Source organism: Xenopus laevis, chromosome 9_10S, assembly GCF_017654675.1.
Source record: "Xenopus laevis strain J_2021 chromosome 9_10S, Xenopus_laevis_v10.1, whole genome shotgun sequence".
Taxonomy (NCBI): domain Eukaryota; kingdom Metazoa; phylum Chordata; class Amphibia; order Anura; family Pipidae; genus Xenopus; species Xenopus laevis.
The window spans coordinates 86,396,519-86,417,058 of NC_054388.1; the positions used below are offsets into that span (position 1 = coordinate 86,396,519).

A 20,540-nucleotide genomic window follows, 5' to 3' on the forward strand; every position below is an offset into this window, starting at 1 on the left:
GCTGTCCTAGTTCCTACAGGTTAACACCCTTTACATGCTCAGGAGGATTTTATGCAGAATATCTTCTTTTTCATGCTCCCTCTCCAGGACTTTTCCCAAGCTGGCATCTGTTGTGTGATTATGCTCTTTAACCTATTAAATAGTAATGGATAAAAACACTGGCACATTAACACCCTTAAAAATGATGTATGGGCTGCTAGAGGGTATGACACCCAGTAGATAATGAGATAATAAAATGTGTGCTGTATCTTTATCATGGTAGATTGCCAGCCTCTACAAAGTGGCGTAACAAACTCCCCGGTGCTCTTGATAAATTGCCTATGGGATAAGTGGTATAATTATGACTGGTACAAAGTGTCAAATGCCAGTGCACATTTAGGGGCTATTTACTAAAACTAGATTTTTTTTTTTCTCACCATAATTAAAAAAACATTTCAACCCAACCCAAATCCCCTTAATTTACCAATAAATCTGTTCAAAAAAGTTGGTGTGGGGAAAAAGTCACTACAAAAGTGTACATCAATTTGAATCGTGCAACTCAACAAACCGATCCATTCATCGGATTATCGAACAAAAGTCAGCGTCAAACAGCCCGAAACTAATGAGAATCCTAATGGCACAAAACATTGTTAAAGGGGCCATCTGCCATTGACTTCTACATGATTTTGACAGGTTTTAGCTGGAGTATTTTTGGATTTGGATTTTTAGCAGCTTCAGAGCATAATAAATCTCAGAAAATTCAAGGTTTCCCCCTTTAAAAATTTGCGGCTTCATAAATAGGCCCCTTAATTTCAAACGTTGTTCTCTCATTTAAATTACCGATGTTGTGGCATCACAGGAAAGGCTGCATTTGTCTACCGTGATTTTTGTCATGTATATGGTAATGCTACTGCATATATTGTGACATTGTAAGACTGTCATTAAAGGAAAAGTTTACCCCCAAAAGAAATATTTAAGCAACAGATCGTTTATATCAAAGAATCTTACCAACCAGGTATATATATTTGAGTAAATATTACCCTTTTACATCTCTTGCCTTGAGCCCCCATTTTGTGATGGTCTGTGTGCTGCCTCAGAGATCACCTGACCAGAAATACTGCAGCTGTAACTGTAACAGGAAGAAGTGTGGATCAAAAGACAGAACTCTGTGTTAATTGGCTCATGTGACCTAACATGTATGGTTTGTTTGGTTTGTTTGTGTGCAACGTGAATCGTACAATCCCAGGGGTGACCCTTGTTTTAAAAATTTCTATTTATGATTACCCAAATGCACATACTACTAAAAAACTATATTATTATGAAAATGATTTATTTACATGACGCAGGGTTCACCTTTAGGTTAACTTTTAGTATGTTATAGAATGCCAAATTCTATGCAACTTTAATTGTTCTTTAAGTTTTAAATTATTTGCCTTCTTCTTCTGACTCTTCAGCTTTCAAATAGGAGTCACTGACCCCATCTAAAAACAAATGCTCTGTAAGGCTGCAAAATTATTGTTATTGCTACTTTTTATTACTCGCCTTTTTATTCAGGCCCTCTCCTTTTCATATTCAAATCTGTTGTTCAAATAGGTTGCTAGGGTAATTTGGACCTTAGCTATTATAGATCGCTGAAATTGAAAATTGCAAAGCTGCTAAATAATTAAAAAAAACAAATAATAAAAATTGCAGCTTGTCTCAGAATATCTCTTCCTACATAAAGTTATTGCAAAGGTGAACAACCCATTTAATTTAATTTGTGAATGGATACTAATGAATGGTGTTCCTTTGCAGGCTTTGCAGTTGCACAATGTGTAAACCAGCACAGCTCTTCTCCAGCATCCTCACCATCCCCTCCTTCCAGTGGCAGCTCCAGTGGAAGCACCGGTGTTTGTGATTCTGTAACCACCAGCTTAACGTCCACTCCCTCCACACTGCACAGTCCATCAGGTAAGGTGATGCCCTTATGGAGTGTCATTATATCAGAGGTGTGTGAGAGAAATTGGGGCTCCTAAATTTGCAATAAATATTAGCAACAGTTTTAGATGTTACATTTTGTCCATGACTATACAGATAGAATAAATGCAAGCATGCAGCAATTTTACCAGGGAACTGGTACTTTATAGCTCCTAGTCAAAGATTTCAACAGTGCGCGCAATGCACAAGGATCCCGGAGGCTCCAGCCTGGGGCCCATGGAAACATTGTGCATTCCACGCACTGTTTGCACTCAATGGCTTTCAATTAATTACATTTTGACTTTTGTACAGTGGATTGGGCTGTGAGAGGCTAATAAGTAACAACAGAGTTACAAGTTAGTGAGTGCGGATAAGTTTCCATAAAAGGAGAAGGAAAGTCGTTAACCACTTGGGGGTGCCAAATGTTAGAGCGCTTTTTTCTGGCTTCTTCTGTCTTGCAGCTGAGCATGTGCATTAGAGTGAAAAGCCGAATCTTAAAGGGATACTGTCATGGGAACAGCTACTGTCAGTGTGTCTGGGTCCTAATAACCCAACTCTGTGCAGATTGGAATAATGTCAGTTTAGTAAATTATTAGGTTCATTCGATTATTTCAAGGCCTGATGAACTACTGAAGAATGACCTGTATCGGCCATAAGTGGCTGTAGCCAAGCAAGTATATTATCTGGAACTTTTGGAGATGTGGGTCAAACTCAGGATAACTGGTCAAAGAATAAAGAGACAAGGGGGATGTAGAAAAAATTAAATTGATGGGGAACACGAGTGCCTTAAAGGGATACTGTCATGGGGAAAAAAGTTTCAAAATGAATCAGTTAATAGTGCTGCTCCAGCAGAATTCTGCACTGAAATCTTTCTCAAAAGAGCAAACAGATTTTTTTATATTCAATTTTGAAATCTGACATGGGGCTAGACATATTGTCAATTTCCCAGCTGCCCCAAGTCATGTGACTTGTGCTCTGATAAACTTCAAGCATTTCTCTCCTAAAGTGCAGGCACAAGTCACATGACCAGGGGCAGCTGGGAAATTGACAAAATGTCTAGCCCCATGTCAGATTTCAAAATTGAATATAAAAAAATCTGTTTGCTCTTTTGAGAAATGGATTTCGGTGCAGAATTCTGCTGGAGTAGCTCTATTAACTAATGCGTTTTGAAAAAAAACATGTTTTCCGATAACAGGATCCCTTTAACAAAGAATTTGGCTTTTCATTCTACTGCACATGCGTCTGCCTCTGGAAATTTGAAGACAGAAGAAGCCGGAAGAGGATCGATCTGTGGTGCTCACTGGAATAACCCCGGGTCGGTGCAGTTTTCTGCTGATAGATACACCTGCCCGGGTTTTCAGGTAAGAAATACATTCACTTGGGGGTGCCTAACATTTGACACCCCCAAGTGGTTAACAACTTTCCTTCTCCTTTAAAGGAGAAGGAAAGCTGCTGAAGCAGTTTATTGCCAATAGATTAGCCGCAATAGTGCAAGCTATAACATTATATTTATTCTGTAGAATGCTTTACCATACATGAGTAAACGGCTCTAGAAGCTCTCTGTTTGTTTATTATAGCAGCTGCCATTTTAGATTGGTGTGATATCACTTCCTGCCCAAGTCTCTCACTGCTCACTTATAGCTCTGGGCTCAGATTAAAGCAGGGAGGGGAGAGAGGAGCAAACGGAGCATGCTCAAGCCCAATCCCTGGAGGTTTAAGATGAAAACAGGACGTTTGATACAGAAGCCCATGTGTACACAATAGAAGGAAAGAAATGCTGTGTTTCTTTTGATAGAGGACTCAGAGCAGCATTACTTTAAGGATTTACTGGTGTATTTATATAGACCTTTCTGGTAAAGCTTACTTAGTTTTAACCTTTACTTCTCCTTTAAAAGTAAAGATTGCCTTAGCATGTGCCATTTAGTTTCTGACTAAAGCTTCTAGTATGGGAGACCTTCTATAGCCGCTCTTGTAGGTCTGAATCTCTTGACTTTGCTTACCTTTGCCATATGTTAGAGGTTGTCGACCAAGGCAAGAACTTCCTTCCAGCTGAGCTTGCGTTTCCCTAGTTTTTTATAGTGTGCAACAATGTGCGCATCCCTGCACAACATGGTACAGTAAATGAGTCCTGGTGTTATTTACACTAAGATAATTGGTTTAATTAAAGTTGCCCCTGTAAAAAATTAATTGGTTGTCCAAAGAATTAATTCTTGTTTCTTCTGTGTCGACTGGGCTCGAAATTTTGATTTTACAGATGCAGTGTTCTGTTAGATACAGGTTTGAGTTTGACTGAGCCAGATGAGGATATTGCTTTTGCCTAAAAGCATCTTACCTGCAATTTACCAAATGAGAACTAAATTCTAATCAGTATTAATAATATCACTTGCAAATGTTGTCACGTCAAGCACATTGAATCACATGAGGGCAGATTTATTAAGATTTGAATGGTGAATTCTCAAATTTTTTTTTTGGTGTCAAAATTCACACGTTCGCATTTTAATCCCCCAATTTGAATGTAAATTTGAATTTGAGATTTGTCACAGCTCGACCATGGAAACAGTTCTATTTAGAATATTCATCACCTAATACCTGACAAGTTCCCTTACAAGTCAATGGCAGAGGTCCGTTGAACCATTTGAATATGTTAATTGCCTTTCTGACTTTCGAGTTTGTAGGAGAGAAAACACCATTCAAATTTGATTCAGATTTTCAGGTCGTTCCTATTCGATCAAATGTTAGACGTTCAAGTTTTTTTTGTTTTTTTATAAATAAACTCCCATTGTATTTGTGAGTATATTCAAATTTATTAGAGTAAAATTCCACCTTTGATAAATCTGCCCAATGATGTCAGTGGCATTTGCATGGTATTCACTTGATGCAAGTCAGTCAGAGTATAAAGTCACAACACGCTAAGGGAATATCTACCTCTTAAAGGAGAACTAAATCCTAAAAATGAATAGGGCTAAAAATGCCATGTTTTACATACTGATCTTATTATACCAGCCTAAAGTTTCAGCTTGTCAATAGCAGCAATGATCCAGGACTTCAAACTTGTCGCAGGGGGTCACCATCTTGGAAAGGTCTGCAAAACTCACATGCTCAGTGGGCTCTGAGCAGCTGTTGATAAGCTAAGCTTAGGGGTTGTCACAAAATATCAAGCAGAAAGCAGGCTGGCCTGTAATATAAGCTGATGCTACAGGGCTGATTATTAAATTCTGATGCTAATTGCACTGGTTTCTGTGCTGCCATGTAGTAATTATCCATATTAATTACTAATCAGCCTTATATTGTGACATTTCTATTCTATGTGTACTGTATATTTTGGGTCACTCCCTAAGCTCAGTAAGTGACAGCACCATGGAGCATGTGCAGTGAATCAGCAGAAAAGAAGATGGGGAGCTACTTGGGCATCTTTGGAGACACAGATCTTTACTGCTAAAGGGCTGTGGTTGCCTGGGGCTGGTACAGAAGCTCAAAACATAATGTGCAACATTTCTAGCTACTTCTTTAGTTTAACTGTCCTTGTCCTTTAATGCTATTTGCAACCACGATACTTGTACTTTGCACCTTGCATGAAGTTGGACATCAGGGGAGGTTGAACTGGCGTATTGGCATTCACTTCAAGCTGTAAGACGTGTATATATGGTTGCAAGTGCTATGATAGGCTTTAAACTAATACTAAATACAATGTCAAATTGTGGGAAAAGGAAGATAATCAAATACTCCTTGTAAACTTCCATGATTGATAATCAGTAGGCATGCATTGAACACGGATTTCAGGGTTTGGCAATGTTGAACGCGCACACACAAATTAACATCAGGTATACAAAAGCATTCAACAAGTTTTTACATTTTTTCTGACAACCCACTCTTTTTAGAGTTTAAACAACTTTACATGGAGGAACTTTTATTTGGTTTTCTATTTTAACTGAAATATCCGAGAGGTTCAGCTGGCAGAGAGACTTTGTTTTCACTCCCACAATGGCCTTTTTATTGTACATGGCCCATCAATTTCAGGAGGTAATTAGTGCTGGCATGAAGATCCATATAGGGATCTTCGATTAACTAAAATTGCTAAGTGAATGGGAATGCACTTTTAACAGACTTTTAATAGTGCATTAAAAGAAGCATTAAATGGCTCTGATTTAAAGATAGCTAGAGCAAATGCAGTCATCAATGTATAGGATGTAAATATGCCTGAAGTGAGGGTTTTTCTACTGAGCCCTTATTCATAATGCAGAGAAGGTCTCTTTAGTATAGCTCGGGAGTTATGTGCTTGGGCTGAGATTACCCTTCCAAAGCAATAGGGTGGGGGGAATAGATAGACTGTGATCCTCTTGAGAGATACCATCATTTCTTGCCCCTCAGAAAATCCCAATCTTCATCCAATTGTGAGAAGGCTGTTATTACTCATTAAAATGGGTCACGATATGTGGTTTAGACCACCTTTAAAGTAATAGCCTCCCAATTTACACCAAAGGGTACATTACTTTTACACACACTCTGGGGCAGATTTATTCAGGGTCGAATTGAATATTCAAATTTTCAAAAATGTTTTATGGTCAAAACTCTCAAATTCGAAAAAGTGTAGTTCACAAGAATAAGGCAATGCTGCCGGATTAACTGATCAAACTTCAGTGTTTTATTGTCAACACAACATGTTTCGAGCCCCGTGAGGATCTTTGTCAAGTGTTAAATTCCAATTGTGAATTATCCAAACTTCAATTCGAATTTCATTCTCTGGCCCTTTAAGAACTCGAATTCGACTATTCGCCAACTAAAACCTGCCGAGTTCATGTATAAGTCAATGGGAGACATCCAGGCACCAATTTGGACATGTTACTAGCCTTCCTGCCACTCAAGTTTTTTTTTCGGAGAAAAAACTCGAATCGAGTTTAGTCGAATTCAAGTTTTAAGGTCTGTAAAATTAGTCTGAGTTTTAGATATTCCATTTTTTTTTTGTAAATAACCCCCCAGTCGAATTTCGAGTATATTCAAACCTAATAGAGTTTTACAAAACTCACATGAATTTGAAATTTGACCTTTAATAAATGTGCCTCCCTGGACCCTGGATGCCAAGTGACAAATATAAATAAAAATCGAATGAATAAAATCTTTTTTTTGCATAATATACAAACCCTAAGGGGGGTTATTTACTAAACTCCGAATGCAAAAAAAATGTCTTGATGTGCGTTGGGTTTCGGGCAATACCCTGAAGTTTTCGGGTGAAAATTACAAAAAATTCGCGAAAATCCCATGAAAAAATCTGAAGAATTCGTGAAAATCGGATTTTTTCCTGCAAAGCAAATTTTAGGGAAAATGTAATAATAAATAAGTGTAAAAAACCAAGAAGATTTGATCGGAGTTTGTATCAGAAAATATTGAGATGATTTGGGACTTTGATAAATAACCCCCCAAGTGTGCTAATTTATTTATTTATATATTGCTGAATCCATTTGTTTATCTTTGAAAGTAGAAACATCTGCTAATGGCTGAGGGACAGGGCTGCGCTACATTGGGCTTTCTTTGTTCCTTGAATTATTCTAGTAAGCAGAAGTCTGTTCTATTTTAGCAAGAACACTTACCGTACATCTGGCAAAGCCGTAAATTAATCATGTTTATTTTGTCTTTTTCCCTTGAAATTCCTTTAACTGGTCTGAACCTGCCAGCTCTGCAGAAATGCTTTAGAAAGAATGCATTTCCACAGAAAAGAAAGAACAGCATTGTAGTAAATATGGAGGGGTTAAAGGACATCTCTATCTTTGAAGGGGAATCAATTCATTATTTATTTTTTTACAGTTGTGAACACTTTTCTGCCAGGAAAATTTCCCCAATCTGTTCTATGAGGTGTTAAAGCTCAGCAGTAAGTTCTAACACCCCTACGAATCCTAAGAATGAATGCAATGCAAGTTAGGTTTATATAGTTGGAAGGACTTGGAACTGTTCCAGTATAAAACATAACTTGTTAAATCTGGAAGGATTCATTGTTTTGTTTTTTTTTACAACCCATTTCTGTCATTAGTGCTGTGTGTAAATGTCAGGCCATCATAAATTAGTCCCATAAAATAGTGAGTTGCCTTAGACAGTCAATAAGAGAGTGTGCATTGTGTGTACTGAATATTCTTTTTTGAATAGCAGGTTGGTGCTTCCCTTCCCTACATTTATATACTAACAAGAACATGTCATGGAGGGGTTCCTTTACTTTTCAAAACCTTTATATTGAGTTCCATATATGTATTCATACATTGAAGATTGTGTCTTACCTATTCCTTATAGCTGTATTACCTTGATGTTCTGATACTAGTACTTGTTCTATTAAATGCATTAAAAACTCACAAGACCTCTCTCTCTAGAGCAGAATATTACTCTTCAAGATCAATAATTATGTTGCTAATTACCTATAAAGCAACTGAACCAGCTGTACACTTTATTCAATAAAATTAGTCAGTTGCTCCTCCAAGGCATTTTCTTTTTTTTTAAAGGGTGAATACTGACATTTAATTACAGCAGTGACATTACATTTACAAGAGTAAAATACAGTGCAATAGAAACAGCTCTGTCTGATAGCTGCTGGCTAGAAATGAGCTCAGGTATGGTGCCTGTTCACACCATTACACAATATATTGTTTGTGTATATGTATATATATATATATATATATATATATATATATATATATATATATATATATATATTTTTTTTTTATATTATAAGTGACATAGTACCACACTCAACGGGAATACTTGTGAAAAAAATCAAGATTTATTAAAAAAAATCGGATGTTTCAAACACCAACTGTGCTCTTTCTCTAACTATGTTATCCTTGAGAGAGAGCACAGTTGGGGGCACATTTACTAAAGGTCGAATATCAAGGGTTAATTAACCCTCGATATTCAACCCTCGAAGTAAAATCCTTCGACATCGAAGTCGAAGGATTTACCGCAAATGCTTCGATCGAACGAAAAATCCATCGATCCATTGATAAAAAAAAGCTTAGAAACCTTATGGGGAAGGTCCCCATAGGCTAACATTGATGCTCGATAGGTTTAAAGTATGTAGTTAAAGTTTTTTTTTAAAGAGACAGTACTTCGACTATCGAATGGTCAAATAGTCGAGCGATTTTTAGTTCGAATCGTTCGATTCGTAGTCGGAAGGTCGAAGTAGCCTATTCGATGGTCGAAGTACCCAAAAAAAAATCCTCGAAATTTGAAGGTTTTTTCATTCTAATCCTTCACTCGAGCTTAGTAAATGTGCCCCTTGTTGTTCGAAGCGTCGCATTTTCTTCAATAAATCTTGATTTTTTTTCACAAGTTTTCCCGTTGAGTATGGTACTATGTCACCGGTCAAGTTGCTAAACAAGTTTAGGGTGTGCTCCTCCATGTTTCATCTTCAGAGGGGCCCAGCGCACTTCGATCCCCATCCTCCCGTCGACTTCCGTCTGGACTCCGCCCACTATCCGCTCAGTGCGGACTTGCTCTGCTTCCCCGCCGCTGGTAAATTATAAGGATATTATAAGTTACCGAGGAGTTTCATGACCATATATAAACATGAGGTCAAAGACAGAGTGTTTTTATACAGGTCATGGAACTCCAAGGTAACTTCTAATATCCTCATATTTTGCAACTGGGGGTACTTTATTTATTATAATACACACGTTTTAATGAGTCATGTGACAGAAATAACATCAGAACTCACCGTTTATAATTGATGACATCAGAACTCAGTTTATAAGGATATTTTGTTCTTTTTGTATATGAATCTGTTTCCGTGCACAGGGGCAGCTTTTTGGAGAGAGGTGCTGTCCATCCAGGAATTGAGATATATATATTATATATCTATAGTGTGTGTGTAAAAATGGAATAAATATAACAAACAAGGGAAAGTTGTGCTCACCACTATTTTTTAAAAACATTAGGCGGGGGTGCAATGAGGCTGTGACCACAAAATACATATAGACACATACATACATACTCTTGTATGTGTCTATAAAAATGGAATAAAGCATGAAATCTATGTTTCAGTGCATGTGTGGGTGAGCTATAAGTGTGCATGCTTTACTGTATGTAGAAGGTGACATTCCTTCTAGAATACCAGATTGCATTTGTTTTGTTGTCTTTGTCTAACCTGCTATTTTAATGTGTAACCTCTGTGCTCCTTTGCTTTTTGTATTCTCCTTTATTTGTTCCACTGCTACAGCCTCTTTGATGTGTCCCTATGTTTCCCTCTAGTAAGGTCTGGCAGGAAAGGAAGACGGCGAGTGTTTAGTCTGTCGGAGGCAGACAGTCACGGAGGACACTGGGTTTAGGTCATCCAACGGCAGCTGCCTCAGTGAGTCTTGCACAAATATGTGGCTTCCACACTTCACTTATTAGCGATCAACCACAGATCCAGCATCCATACGTGGGCATCACCCATGCCTCATCCTAAATCACATAACAATGAAAATGTCAGGTTGATACCGCCATCATAAATTGAATTGTAAATTCAACACGAACTAGAAAACACAATCGAAACTATATCTGTAACATTGTTATGTTGAATATTTGTATTTATCTTGATATCTGGAATGCTACGGTTTGAAAAAAAATATAAATAAAAAAATGTCAGATTAAAAAGTGGATGATAAAGCAAACAAATATAATAGCTAATGTTTGCTATGTTCTTCATGGAACCATCTGTGATTGATGTACATTCTCGCAGCCTTCTCCGTCTTCAGTTTGCTCTTCCTTTCTCTGGGGTGAATCTAAACATTTCTCTTTATATACAGATACATATGTGCATGCTTTGTCTCTGTATGTGACTTGTCCTTGTGTCTACCTCTGTCTATAAAAGCTTCATTCTTTCCTGTCTGGCAAGATCAATCAGCAGGATCACTTCTGCATGTTGGAACAGCTCTGTGTCCTATTATTCTTTGATTCTCTCTGATGTTTTCTTTTATGAAGGCCATTCAATAACATTTTGGTTTCAAAGATCTGTCATACCGAAAAAATTGGAAACGGTGCAGTGTAAAAATCAAATAAAAAATGTGAGGTTTATGATCATGCTCTCTGGTTTCCACCCACTCACCAAAACAAGCGGCTTAATCTGCTCTTGATCAAAGTGGCCTCAGTGTATCAGAGCCTGTATCAGCAGGGCCTGATGTAAATGAGAAACAGTCTCTATAAAGCGTTGTACTGACCATATACTGTAGGTTGCCCCTGCCTAATAGACCAGGTAGTCCTCAATTTACCCCCACCATGCTCCATCACCCATGTAAAGGATTCCGTCTAGTATACAATAGAGAGTGGAATGCAAGAAAATGAAGAATTAGACTGCAAAGTGCAGTTAATTACACTACACTTCGCATAGCCCTGAACATGTAGTGCAGGTATGAGATCTGTTATCCAGAATGCTCAGATAATGGATCTTCATACATTAAGCCTGCTAGAAAATCACTTCAACATTAAATAAATCATATAGGATTGATTTGCATCTAATAAGGATTCATTATATCTTAGTTTGGATGAAGTACAAGGAACTATTGTATTATTACAGTGGAATAGCAAATATTTTTTTTAAAATTTGGATTATTTAAATAGAATTGAGTCTATGGGTGACACCTTTCCTTAATTCAGAGCTTTCTCGATAACAGATTCCATGCCTGGATCATAAATTGCACTTTGCAGCCTAGGGCGGAGACACACGCTCAGATTTGGGGCGATTTAGTCGCCCTCTTGTTTGGGGCAACTAAACTCCCCGAACTGCCTCCCACCGGCTTAAATCGAAATCACCGGATGTGAGGCAACTTCGGAAAAACGAAGCGCACCAATTGCCATCCTGCCAGCAACTTACATTCTAGCCGACGGGAGGCAGTTTGGGGAGATTAGTTGCCCGGAAGAAGAAGTGATCTGTCACTGAGCAACTAATCTCCCCGAATCTGAGCGTGTCTCTGCCCTAACTTTGTATTGCCCAGCCTCCCAATCTCTATCTTGTACTATCTGTAAATGCTTTGTTAACTTGGTAACTGTAGTAAAATCTAAGCAACTGTTAGAATTTTCTCACCCAGATCTCCATACCTTTCACTACAGTTAAAGTTATACTGATACTAAAAAAACAAAAAAAACAACTCGTCTTCGAAATATTCATGTTAAAGGTCATGTTGCTGTCCATACATGTATTAATCTCACAAAACTATATTTTGTTGGATATGTGGCAGCCCACCAATGCTGAACAATTTTCATGTGTGTTGGGAAATCTTATCTGCCGATGCACCATATCTACACATTTTTTTCCACTTCATGAAATTTTCAGAACCGTTGCCTTTTCATTTTCCATTTTTTTCCATTCCATTATATTGTTATTGTGTTTGCAGCGCTGCTTTATGGGTTTGCTTTATTGTTTATTTAAGTTGTGCTGTTTTTTCCATGTAAAGTTCTTAAACGGGGACTGTTCTAAAACATGCTCTAAACTGCAGGGGAAGCTCAAAGGAGAAACAAACTTATACTAGAAAAAACCCCTACCCTGTGCAGACCAACCTCCCCCACAGCATAACTGCCCCCCCCCCAGGCAAATGCCCCTAATTTTTTTACTTACCCCTCCGTGCAGATCTGGCCTCGGGAGTTCACGGGCGCCATCTTCTTTTTTCAGTCTTCTTCGTAATCTTAGGAAATTTACTCCAACTGCGCGTGCGACAAATTCTGCTATTATGAACGACTGAGCGTTCACTGAAAGTCACCAAAATTTCTGAAAACTGAAAACTCCGCTCAGATTCCGAAGAAGACCGAAAAAAGAAGATGGCGTCCGTGAACTCCCGAGGTCAGATCTGTAAGTAAGTAAAAAATTAGGGGCATTTGCCCGGGTGGGGGTGCAGTTAGGCTGTGCGAGAGGAGGGAGCTTGGTCTACGCAGGGTAGGGTTTTTTATAATACGGGTTTGTTTCTCCTTCAATATTTCTTTATCAAAATAGGTTTCTGTTATTTTCCTGCATGTTATAAGACGCAAATGATTAATTAGTGTGCTTCTTCAACCTAATATCTTTTTCCTAAAACTTGCTGTCCCTAGTCTCCTGCTGACTCCTGCTGGAAGGAGCCAACCAGAACAAATGACACTTGTCGGTGACTGATATCAGTGTGTGTTGGTTGCAGCCATGTGAAAAACAAGTTGGGTTGAGGAACACAAATCAATTATTAAACTTATAAACAAGTCTAAAAAAAAATAATGATTAAAGCAATTTGCAAAACTGATATTCAACTTATTCAACATCCATTGCGGTGGGTCTGGGACACATTTAAACATAGGCATTGGATCCAGAAGGCCTCAAACTATGGGAAGACCATCTTCCATAGAGTCCATTTTCAGCAGATAATTCCAATTTTTTTAAGATATTATTCCCTTTCACACTGTGGTAATAAAACAGTGCCTTGTACTTGATCCCAACTAAGATATAATTAGTCCTTACTGGAGTCAAATAAGGCACAAAAGGTAAACGTGCCCTTTAATTGTGTTCTGCTTGTACTGTAATGCATTTTACAATCATGGTGCCTCGTCATTTCTGTGGCCAATATCAAACTGTATATTTTACCAGACGGTATTGGTAATAATAAATGAAATGAGAATGATATTTGAAGACATGACCTTTAGTAAAACTGCCAGCTCTAGAGTTTAGAACCACCCAGTGGGTAGTGCCATGTTAGTGATAGCTTTTCATACAAGTCATACAGACAAAATATCCTGTTTTGTCAGTTATCATTTCTGTGGTTATTTCCTGTGTACTGTATAGTCATACTTTTGAGCATGTTTATGAGCTGTAGTTCATCAGAAAAGCCAGATGATAAAGCTAAGGAGTAATGAAACAAGTGACTGTAGAACTTGATAAAAAATTAGCAGAACAAGAGGTGATATTATTCTAATGAAATGTTCCCCTTAGCGTTTATTCTGGCTTCTACAGAATTCAACTTTCAGATTGAAGCACTACATGCAAACATCTCAATTTTCTCATTGTTTTGGGCTTTAATGGTGAATGGTGAAAAGCAGATCTATAAGGTGTTGTATTAGATCATACACTGTATATATAATTTTATAAAACTATCAGGAATCATTTACCAAAGACGCGGGAGGGAAAAGTGCAAGAATGCACCTACTAATTCTCATTTCAGCGCGCACTTCTTTCTCTGTAGTTGCTACAACAGGGGACACAGGCCAGTCCTATAATTATAGCTTGGTATTTCATGGGCTGCAGGGAGGACAGCTACACACTTCACTACTCCAGCCATTCACGAATACAATGCTGCCAAAACACAAGAAATCAATGTGCAAAAAAAGGCTCCATGGCAATTTGCAGCATAGAAAGGCAAAGTGATTGCAGTCTTGCAGAACTGTTTCAACCAAGGCCTTAACCACACAAGTTCTTCACATGTTTATGTTGGTTTCTCCTGATTGATCATACTTAATAATGCTCTACCTGTTAATGCAAAATAATGAATACAAAAATAAACAACTGCTTCAATGGGGAGAAGCAAGCAGACAAACTTTAATGCATTCATAATTCTTACAGTTGTGTTCAGAATAATAATAGTGGTTAAAAAAAAGTGAATAAAGCTCAAAATCCTATAATAGCTTATATTTCCATACACACAAATGCATCGAAAACACTGCACATTCTCTTGCAAATCAAAACATGAAGAAAAATGTATCAAATGTGTGTTAATCCTTTACAGAAAGTAAAGAAAAGGGAATATTAGGCTGTTCCAAAAAAAAATCGCAGTCTCTGCATTCTTCTTTACAGACTCAAACATTCACTGTATAAACCGAAAAATGTTTCAAGATTTTGCTTTCCTTTGAATCACTGCTGCACATTAGTGGTGGATGAATTCGTCCCGTTTCATGAAAAATTCACAAAACTCCAAAATGGGCGTCAAAAATATTTACGTGCGCAACAGTTTTTCCATGTGTGACTTTTTTGGTCAAATGCAGTAAAGTCATTGGGCGGCAAAATCATTTTTACGCGCTACTGTTTTGTCGCAGCAAAATTTTGTTCGAAATGCTACCTGCGATGCCTGGTATGCGATATATAGGCCCAACACCATAGTATGAGAAAAATCCCAATATCATGATGCTTGTGCCACCATGTTTTCACTCTGTACTGTGGCTTGAATTCAGTGTTTGGGGGTCTTCTGACAAACTGTCTGCTGCCCCTAGACCCAAAAAGAACAATCTTGCTTTCATCAGTCCACAAAATGTTGCGCCATTTCTATTTAGGCCAGTCAATGTGGCCTAAATAGGGCAAATTGTAACCTCTTCAGTACTTTCTTTTTTTCAATAATGGGTGAAGTTTGGCTTCAAAGCAATAGCAGATAGACAGGAGCCGACAACCACGGGTAGTATTAAGATAAAAAAAATCTTTATTTCCAAGCATCTTTAAAAACACAAACAGGCATCCTCCTGGAGCTCTTTAGCTAAACCATGTCGTGTCTAGTCACCTGACGCATTTCGTGCCTCTCTTTGGCACTTCATCAGAAGTTTGGCTTCACATAGGTGTCTACTAATTGTAACAGTATCACATATAACTTTACACCTTCTTTGATCTTCCTGGAGCTGATCATTGGCTGAGTCTTTGCCATTTTGGCTATTCTTCTATTCACTCAATGGTAGTTTTCTGTTTTCTTCCATGTCTTTTAGGTTTTGGTCGCCATTTTAAAGCATTTGAGATCATTTTACCCGAGCAGCCTATCATTTTCTGCACTTTATAGGTTTTCCACTCTCCAATTAACTTTTTAATCAAAGTACACTAAACAATGTATGGAATGACCCATTTTACTCCGAGAGAAATTAACTTTAAGCAGCATGCACAACTACCTCCTTCCTTGAATAAGGGCTGTAATTGACACCCGTTTTTTCACAGAATGAATGACCTCACTAATTGAACTCCACCCTACTATTATTTGGAACAAGCTATTATTTTGAATTGTTGGGTCGGTTGGTTTTCTATTACTCTACTACACCTACTAGTAAATGATCTGTCATGTAGAAATACTGGCTAAACCTCTCACTCCTCCCCTTCTTTGGTGGAAATGGTGGGAGCTCAGTGTAGAATCTTCCAGGAACCTTCTAACCATAGAATTCATATTGTCTGTATAATAAAGTGTCCGTGTAGCTGTAAAATAAAGGCACAGTCCCAGGCATTCCCTTACAGTACATTTATAATTTTAGGAGTTAGGGTTGCTTGTTGTGGCACCCAAAGAATATTTTTAGCCTCAGTAAAGATTTCTTTAGAATCTGCGACGTTGACTTCTGAAATTAATTTTTGGATTTCTATGTAACTTCAATTCGGGAAACAACATTGTTTGCTTGTCCTAGTTCCTCTTCAGCAGAATAGGAGGCTCGTACTGTATAACTCATCAAGAAATTATTGAGAAGGAATATAATTAGCAGACATAAATAAGGCTTAGTCCGTTAAAAACAAGAAGGGGTTTAAAGGAGAGTTGTCACTACAATGAAATAGAGAGAGGGGGGTATTTATTACTCATTCTGAGACTGAGACGAAGCTCCAGCTGCCTACAAGACTATTCAAGTTGCTTCCAGCAGAACAAATGATGTTGGGTTGAGGTTACACTATTGAAATGCTTTATTTATATCTCAGAATATCACTCTCTAAATCATACTAAAAGTTAATGTAAAGGTGAGGCTGCATGGGATACACCCGTCACTTCATATGGAATACATTTCTGGCAGAAAATAAACATTTGAGCCATTGGCTCAGTTGAAAGCTGAGGGATATTAAAGGGGTGGTTCACCTTAACAATAACTTTTAGTATGTCATAGAATGGTCCGTTCTCTGCAACTTTTCAATTGGTCTTCATTATTTACTTTTTATAGTTTTACGGTTATTTGCATTTTACTCTCTTTGCAGCTTTCAAACAGCCCCTTCTAAAAAAAACAAATGATCTGTAGGGCTACAAATGTATTGCTATTGCTCATTTTTATGACGCATCTTTCTATTCAGGCCTCTCCTATTAATATTCCAGGCTCTCATTGATATCAGTGCATGGTTGCTAGGGTAATTTGGACCCTAGCTACCAGATCACTTAAAATGTAAACTGAATAAAAAGCTAAACAACTAAAAAACCTTAAGTAATAAAAAGTGAAAACCAATTTCTCAGAATATCGCCCTCTACATCATACTAAAAGTTATCCCAAAGGTGAAGAACCCCTTTAATTGTTCCACTAGCTGAATGCATTCTCCTATTAAGCAATGTCATGGTTGTATTTGTCCATATCTTAAAATGAGAGCCAATCAGAAACATAACTGGGAAGCAGCATTTATTTTATTTGTCATAACTGATTTTTTTTTTATATAAAGAATCTATGTTGCCTCTCTGGGACCTATCTTTGTATATGTTACGTAATACTAGTACATTTTCACATATTTCCGTGTATTTTCTTTACTAGATGATGCGTCCGTTTGTGACCAGCCTCAGCTGACTTCATGCAGCCAAGAAGAAGGTGCTGATGAGGCTCAGGCAGCAGTCTCTAAACCCCGGAAAACTTCTTTAAACACTGAAAAAACTAACTTGGCTCCCAGTCTGACTCCAGCACCCCAACCAACTATTTCTTTAATATCTGACGAAAATGCTGATGCGTTGAGCGCGGACTCCCTGACTCTGGTTCCTCCTGTTGACCCGCAAAGTATTCATTGGATCAGTTGTATGTTACAGGCTCACACCGAGTCAGAGACGGCCAATGAGATGGATGATGGCCCTATTGTGCTTCCAGACACTGAGCAAGCAGGAATAATGGAGACAAAATAATATATATTTTATTAAGTTATTGAAAGCCATTCTAGTGACTTGAGCTAAACATTCAACTACCATTTGCAGCTCTTTTTCTTTTGGACCGAGGAACTGGTTCTTTTTAGCACTGTCCCATTGTTGTAAAGTAAGGTTTTCTATAGACATTCAGAAGAAATAGCCATGTACAGACGTTACCAGCCAGTTGATGTCCCCGGAAGAACTGTCATTTGCTGCTTTTCACCCTTCTGCTTTCTAACCAGATGTGGGAAATATCATACTGAATTTAAAGCCACTGGAATGATTGTGATGATTACAACTTTTTGTGTTGATTTTTTGTTAGATTTGTGGTATTTGTCCCTTTTATTTGTCCAGTTTTTAAGTGCTGGACAAACACATAATCCTTGCACACCAAGAGAGTCTTTGCACTGACTGTCACCTGACCATGTTGTTAGCATTTTCATTGTGTTCAATTTCAATGTTTTCATCTGATCTTAGCTGGAGGCTTTTAATGGCTTTTCCATTTGTTTTATAAATGGTGTTACTGTTGGTGAATGTATCAGTATAGACCAGTGTTTCTCAAACTTGTTCAATCCCAACTTGAAGATCCAACATTTGTGCAGGAGACCTGCTTAAAGGAGAACTAAACCCTAAAACGAATAGGGCTAAAAATGCCATGTTTTATATACTGATATTGCACCAGCTTAAAGATTCAACATCTCAATAGCAGCAATGATCCAGGACTACAAACTTGTCACAGGGGGTCACCATCTTGGAAAGTGTCTGTGACACTCACATGCTCAGTGGGCTCTGAGCAGCTGTTGAGAAGCTAAGCTTAGGGCTCGTCACTAATTATCCAACAGAAAATGAGGTTGGCCTGTAATATAAGCTGATGCTACAGGGCTGATTATTAAATTCTGATGCTAATTGCACTGGTTTCTGTGCTGCCATGTAGTAATTATCCATATTAATTACTAATCAGCCTTGTACTGTGACATTTCTATTCTATATGTACTGTATATTGTGAGTGGGTCCCTAAGCTCAGTAAGTGACAGCAGCACAGAGCATGTGCAGTGAATCAGCAGAAAAGAAGATGGGGAGCTACTGGGGCATCTTTGGAGACACAGAACTTTTCTGCTAAAAGGTTGTGGTTGCCAAAACATCATGTAGAACATGTCTAGCTACTTCTTTAGTAAAACTTAAACAAGACCAGGGTCCTCCTTCAAGGTCTTTGGTCAGGGCTCTATGAGTACAAATATAGGAAAATATCAGTGTGTGTCAGTCAGCCCCAGTTTCAAGAATATCTAGTACACCAACTACATATTCTCCCTCCTAACAGTCCTTTGAGAGAGTCCCCCAGCACTGCTCGAAGCCCCACAGATTGGGAACCACTGGTATCGACTGTTACTGACCATGTTGGAGCCATAGTTTAAAGCCTCTTAAACAGAAACCAATGGAAAAACATTCAGCTGAGGTTGCTGAGACAATTGTGCCGATCATTCATTGCCCATTTTTGAAAGTCTGTGCAGCCTTCTGCTTTTATTTAAAAACAATGAATAAAAGTCAACAAGAACATGGTTATTCTAGTCTGCTGAAAACCAATCCATGCTTTATCAGCATACATCCTACTATAGCAACATCTGTACTGTGGTGATCTATATCTGTGTATAGTACGTTACAATATGGTGTTTTACTATTGGGGGCATCATGGTCTTACTAACCATTGACTAAAAAATAAAGAAAATATATTTTAATTTTTGAATTTCTTTTTCTGTATTGAACATTGTAATAATGAACAGCTCCAGTCCAACCAAAAGCCTACGGCTCCTATTGATTCTCTTACAGGTCGTATTTATTGTAAGTTCATTTTAAATGTATTGAAATATTTTTGAATACTTTTTTTTTTCTCCTTTAAAAATTAACGTATGCTTATTATTATTATTACAATAACTTCCCTGCATTATGTTTTCATAAGTGTTTTTTTCGGTGCTCTGCTGAATTTAAATTTACTTTAACCGCATAGGGCCCTTTATTAGAGAAGTTACGTCCATTGAGAGATGTAGAGACTACACAGTACGGGGGTGATTTATCAACGTTCTAAGTACATTTTTGCCACAAATTCTTTTGCACCAAAACTCACAAATTTAAATTGTATTTTCAAAAACTCTAATGTTTAGTATTAATTAAACACAGAAAACGCGAATGTAAAACTTCGGCATCTAAAAGCTAGCGAATTCATGTAGAAGTCAATGGGAGTTGTCCTGGTAAAATTTAAGATATTTATTTAATTTGGGATTTTCGAGGTTTTGTTTGAGCTTATAAACTCACACATTTGAAATTTGAGGTTTTCTTTCATGATTGTATTCGATTGAGGTTTTTATATTCAGATTGTTTTAATAAATAGAGATTTGAGCTTTTTTTTTTTTGTTTTTTAAATTGTGAATTTATTTGAAGTAAAGAAAAAGTAAAACTTCGCAAATTTGATTTTTGATAAATAAGCCCATATACTGTGGGGCAGATTTACGTAGGGTCGAATATCGAGGTTTAATTAACCATCGATATTCGACTGTCGAAGTTAAATCCTTCGACTTAGAATATCGAAGTTGAAGGATTTAGCGCAATTCGTTTGATCGAACGAAAAATCGTTTGATCGAACAATTAAATCCTTCGAAACGTTCGATTCGAAGGATTTTAATCCATCGATCGAACGATTTTTCTTCGACCTAAAAATTGTTAGGAAGCCTATGGGGACCTTGGTAGGTTTTAAGTGGCGAACTAGGGGGTCGACGTTTTTTTTTAAAGAGACAGTACTTCGACTATCGAATGGTCGAATAGTCAAACGAT

At 37.7% G+C, this 20,540-nt stretch overlaps 1 protein-coding gene across 7 annotated transcripts in view; it reads left to right on the forward strand.

Annotated features, from left to right (window-relative positions):
• The window catches only part of clec16a.S (C-type lectin domain family 16 member A S homeolog), a 130,061-nt gene extending 111,628 nt beyond the window's left edge, over window positions 1-18,433 (forward strand). For 5 of the 7 annotated variants that reach the window (XM_041579129.1, XM_041579130.1, XM_041579131.1 and 2 more), the window contains 3 exons: window positions 1,774-1,929; window positions 10,166-10,261; window positions 17,359-18,433. In XM_041579129.1, coding sequence (XP_041435063.1) covers window positions 1,774-1,929; window positions 10,166-10,261; window positions 17,359-17,717 — 611 coding nt within the window. In that variant the 3' untranslated portion in view covers window positions 17,718-18,433. Of the gene's footprint in view, window positions 1-1,773; window positions 1,930-10,161; window positions 10,262-17,358 lie in introns of all 7 variants that reach the window. The other 2 variants (XM_018239083.2, XM_018239079.2) reach the window with 2 other exon arrangements.
• Window positions 18,434-20,540: the final 2,107 nt, after the last annotated feature.